The sequence below is a fragment of the Hippoglossus stenolepis genome, chromosome 16 (genome assembly GCF_022539355.2).
Source record: "Hippoglossus stenolepis isolate QCI-W04-F060 chromosome 16, HSTE1.2, whole genome shotgun sequence".
Lineage (NCBI taxonomy): Eukaryota > Metazoa > Chordata > Actinopteri > Pleuronectiformes > Pleuronectidae > Hippoglossus > Hippoglossus stenolepis.
Window position 1 is genome coordinate 19,554,219 of NC_061498.1, and position 5,601 is coordinate 19,559,819.

General features: G+C 46.6%; 1 protein-coding gene across 1 annotated transcript; it reads left to right on the forward strand.

Moving 5' to 3' along the window:
• The first annotated feature begins 3,152 nt into the window (after positions 1-3,152).
• Positions 3,153-5,372, forward strand: hoxb13a (homeobox B13a). Its single transcript, XM_035181022.1, has 2 exons — positions 3,153-4,118; positions 4,709-5,372. The coding sequence occupies exons 1-2, from the start codon at positions 3,392-3,394 to the stop codon at positions 4,954-4,956; spliced, it is 975 nt and encodes a 324-aa protein (XP_035036913.1). The 5' UTR covers positions 3,153-3,391; the 3' UTR covers positions 4,957-5,372.
• The last annotated feature ends 229 nt before the right edge of the window (positions 5,373-5,601 follow it).

Sequence of the window (5,601 nt, forward strand, 5' to 3'; positions counted from 1 at the left end):
ACTGTCCATCTCTGTACAGCCATAAGCACGTGGGGGGGCTGCTGTCTGTAAACCTTAGAGTAAACACACATGCACAACCATCCAGAGAAATGACGTCTGATGATGAAAACGCACATTCACAGCAGACGACAAACCTGTGTGTGCCTCTCTAAGACCTATAGTCCTTTTTATGACACAGACACAGTATGACGAAACATATGTTGTAATTAAATAATCGGTTTACTCTCTTTGTATACTTAATTATGATATGGTTAGACACATCCAGACGAGACACAAGTGGTTTCATTTTCCAAACCCGTTCAACGTCTAAAGCAAAACTCCCTCACACACGCTGTGTCAGTCCTGCACGCATTAGGCCTGTTTCTGCCCCACTGACTCTGCATCGCATGTTTGGAAGACAACACAGAGGCAGAGTAACGTGTTACTGTGGCCCGGAGAAAGAAAAGGTATTAACATGTATTGAGATCTGTTTTCTATAATATGTTAACGTGAAAGACTCGAATGCTGCTCCCACTTGTTTATCAGCTAAGTGGAGGACGTGAGTCTCTTCGTGTCCTTCTGGTTAATCATTTGTCAAGTGAGCCGCAGTCAGGATGTTTGCTTTTATACCTGCTACACTCTACGCTGCTTATATTGGTCCGTCACTGACACAGCATGGCGTCTTCTGGGCTATACCTGCACACACACACACACACACACACACACACACACACACACACACACACACACACACACACACACACACACACACACACACACACATAGAGGCATCAAGGTGTGGTGTGGCCTTGAACTTGAGCTCATTACATCTGTCTGTCTTGCTGCCCTCACCCCCAGCCCCCTCTCTTTCCGTGTTAAACTTGACCTTGACCCTCAGGGGCCAGTCTGACCACACACACACACACATCCCCTGGCAGACCACACCATACAGAGACTGGCTGTCTGGGTGGCTTGTGTGTGTGTGTGTGTGTGTGTGTGTGTGTGTGTGTGTGTGTGTGTGTGTGTGTGTGTGTGTGTGTGTGTGTGTGTGTGTGTGCGTGTGTGTGTGTGTGTGTGTGTGTGTGCGCCAGGTTTTCCAGTTGTCCGCCGCTGCAGGTCCACGCTGTGTGAGTCGATTCAAACCAGCAGCCAGTTGGTGTTTGTCCGAAAACTGTTGGTGTTGGTGATTTTATTTTATTTTATTTCTAAAAATTGAAAATCAAAATTAATTATTTCGCTGGGAAACAGTAGTTTGACGACAAAAAAACAACAAACAAACATGCCGCTCTTCGTGCGTCTTTCTGAAGCTTTCACAATTCAATAGAAAATGTGAATTTATATAATATGACATTGTTATATAAAATAATATATAACAATAATCATCATATAATTCTATTATTTTTTTAAACGCCAAATAACAGCATTTGAAAAAAAAAAACTGAATCAAGAAAAAGTAATAATCGTCGATTCCACTTCATGTCTTATCACTCATCCCGTGTATTTAGGATATATGTGTGGTATAGTTATATGTCCTGTGTGTTGAATGTTTAATGTCCCTCTCTCGAGGTCCCGGATCCTCCACCTCCATCACCTGGAGAAGCTTCACACCTGCTGCTGACGTCTTCTGCCACTGAATGATGAGATCAAGATGAGATCAAGATGAGATCAAATCCAACCTGGTGCGTATTGTATTGCGCACCATTAAGAAACGTGCAGGCCTCCCCAGGGCCCTGCAGATAAAAGACAAAACAATCAAAGCAGCAGCAAACCCATACACTTCCCCGGCAGAAAACAAAATAAAGTCCAATAAGATCCAATCAAAATAAAATACTAACCCAGGGCGGCTCAGCTGTTACCTCCTCAGCCCCGCTACACCCACAGGAAGTGTATTACAAGCTCCTGCTGCTGTTGACAAGCTTTCCTGCCAAACAGATTAGTCATAATCTCATGGCTTCCATCTGTGCAAAGCAATGTCTAAAATATCTGCTCAAAACAATGATCAGTCAACAAGTTTCCAATTGGAATAATGTGTAAAACATGACGCATTACAGAAGCTGCAGGCGTTATTGTCTTTGGAGATGAGAGAGCGGAGAGCAAACAGAGTTCAGCGTGTTAATGTCGGAGTTACTGACTCTGACTTATCACTAATACGACATTGCTGGAACAACACCCCGTTATCTTACCGTTCAGGGAAGCGTTACGCTCTAAATTACACGCTTCTCATTGGAGCAAGGTCACAGGCCATTCACAGGCGCATTCTGTGCACACTAACGATATTAATAAATTTAAAGCCATAATGATTTCACTATAAATGTGGCTCAGAGGTTCCGTGAAGACTTTTCTGAAAGGCTGTGAATCAAATCCGCATTTCTCCAAATCCACTATAAATTCCATGTTGTCTTCCTTCAGACAGAGCGGGCCAGAGGAGAACACGCACACACTCACGGTGCAATCCCTTTTATAATCTAAGGTTTCTTTTGAACAGTGGGAATTCTCCTCGTACGTTATGATATTGAATACTTTTATGACAAGGATAAACTTTTTTTCAACTATTTGGCAGTGCCTATTATAAGTCTTTAAATATATCCATAACTCTGGGTAATGCTGAGCAGTTTACTCTGGAGTTCAAACTATATTTATGGGATCTGTGTCGTAAACGAAAATTCGTTCATTCTTCTTTTGCTCTTAAATATTAGCCATTTCAAAAATATTTTAATTACTGCATGTTTTACACACTCAATTCAGACAAAGGGAAATATTTAATTTAATAATAATGAATGAACGACTCAGTGGTTCCGGTACTGGCATTGCACATGCACGCGTTTCCCATGCGCCTTTACGCACAGCACAATATAAACTGTTTGTTTAAGAGTGACAGAAATAATTTAAGCTTCACATGAGAACTGTTGGTTCTTTGACATAAAGCAGCTGCACGAAGTAAAGCGGCACATGGAGGAAGCTGAACCGAATCTGCTCAGGCTCTTCTCGTGCCACAGCTCGAGCCTCATAAACATATTTTTCCTTGACTGACAGTCCCCAGCACGTCTCTTCTTCTGCTTCTTTTTTCTCTTGTCACATCACGTGGTCAGCCGGTCTCGTCCAATGGACACACGCCCTCCCTCCTCTCCTGGTCCTGGGGGCTTGTTGCGTCAAGGTTGCGGCTGAGATGTAACCGGAGGTCCAGCTGGTTATCGGGAGTCTTTGCCTGCGAGCCAGCGCCGTCACTCAATGGTGCAAGCAGGGAAGCGCGCACGTGCTTCGACAGTGCGCATCTCGGTCCATATGTGAATTACCTGAGCTGTGCATGAGAGCACCAGATCACCTCACTCAGCCAATGTAGCAGCCACAGGACCGGGCAAAGTCTGAGAGGAAACGGCGACGCACGGAGGCCAGATCGCGAAAAGTAGCGCCTATGACAGCCTCCCTGGTCCTAAACCCTCGCTGGCCAGCGGACGCGCTGATGTTTGTGTATGACAACAACCTGGACGACCTGAACAAGAACATGGAGGGACTGGTGGGAAGCGGAAACTTCGCTGCAGCCTCAGCGGCAAGCCAGTGCCGCAACATTATGGCGCACTCTGCGGCCGCGGCTGCTCTGGGCGGCCACCCATCCGGCCTGATGCACCCCTCAGCCGGCTACTCCACAGTGGACGTGTCCGCCTCTGGCTCCAGCGAGACCGGCGCATCTTCGGGGAAGCAGTGCACGGCCGGACCGTGTCCGGCGGGCGCCGTCCCGCATCAGAGCTCATCCGCCGCCACTGCGTTACCGTACAGCTACTTCGGTAACGGCTACTACCCATGCAGGATGGGGCGGGGTTCCGTCAAATCCTGCACCCAGGCGGCCGGAGCCGCGCTCAGCTCACAGTACATGGACACGACCGTGAACCCTGACGAATACCCGAACCATCGAGCCAAAGAGTTCGCCTTTTATCACGGCTACCCGAGCCCCTACCAGTCCATGGCCAGCTACCTGGACGTGTCGGTGGTCCAAACCCTGGGTACCGGGGAGCCGCGCCATGACACCCTGCTCCCCATGGACAGCTACCAGCCCTGGGCTCTGACCAATGGCTGGGGGGGACAGATGTACTGCTCTAAGGACCAGGGGCAGGCCGGACACCTCTGGAAGTCCGCTCTTGCTGGTAATAAATATGTTTTTTTTTAATATTCTTATTTAAACAATGTTAGTGAGTGGAAACATTTAAATGAACGAAGAATGGTGCACAACCCACCTAGACAATACTTAGCAGATTATTGCACATTTTACAGAAACGATTACAGACTTTAATTTTGATGAAATGTTTAACCAATCTGATCTACATACTCATTTGCGTTTTTTCTGCGATAAACACTCAAGCATTGACACAGGCTTTTAACTTTTAGATAAATAAGCATAGCCTTTATAATATGTTAAGACTATCACATGGGGCAGCTGAAATTCGTTACACGAACAGTGTCTATTTGCACATGGACGCACAAACATGTGACCTACAGTGTATTCAAGGACACTCCGTGCAGGTGCTGCTCGCAGACAGCAGACATGTTGCCTGTCTGTGTCCCAGTTGACGTCCATCAGCTCCAGGCATCAAGCCACACACACTAAATGCAACAAAGCACCGCTGTAAACTTTATCACCCCAGACACCAGGAGTGTGTTTCTGTGTCCCGGTGTGTGCAGCCTCGCACTCAGTCCGCTGTCTCTGTCCTCTGCTTCTTTGTCCGCTGTCAAACAGATGTGGTGGCTCACCAGCACGACGGCTCGCCTTTCCGCCGAGGCCGAAAGAAGCGGATACCGTACACCAAGGTCCAGCTGAAGGAGCTGGAGAAAGAGTACGGCGCCAACAAGTTCATCACCAAGGACAAGAGGAGGAAGATCTCGGCCGTGACCGGCCTGTCCGAGCGGCAGATCACCATCTGGTTCCAGAACAGGAGGGTGAAGGAGAAGAAGTTTGTGTCCAAAGTGAAGACCAGCGCGCCGTAGCATGTCGGCCCATGCTGTTTGGACGATTTCATGAAAGAACTGGCAGTATTTGACTGACATACGTAAAAAATGAACTGAAAAGAAGTGCCAAAAAGAGAGAAAAATGGAGAAATTCGATGTGGAGGTCCAGGACTGTGGAGTGGAAGAAGAAAAGACAAACAAAAAGGACATAAAGGACAAAAAAAGGTTAAAGAAAAGAACCCAAGCCCTCTGACCTTCTTTTCAGAGGCATCCTGTAAATACAGCACCTTCCTGCCTGCTTCGATCTAACTGTCTGTCTCCTGTCTGTGTTTTACTGTTTGTCAGTGTTGTGCGTGACCAGTAGTCAATAGCTGAAAACACATTATTATACTGTCTGTCCATGTTGCTTAAAACGCTTGTAAACCAGTAATCAAAATAAATTCTTTTAATCCTCATGTAGTATTAGCTTTTTATATATTTTATTTCACCAGTATCCAAACGGGGAACTTTGGATTCCTGTGCGTAAAACGCCCCGCCAACAAACTACTGTGCGTCCGTCACATTTGCAAACAAATGCGCGTTTGTCTCATGCCAAAGGCTGAAAGTTGATACCTGCTAAATGGACTAACAGTGTTTATGAGAGCGTGAATTCGTGTTTGGATCCGGCTCCATCTGGAACATCAC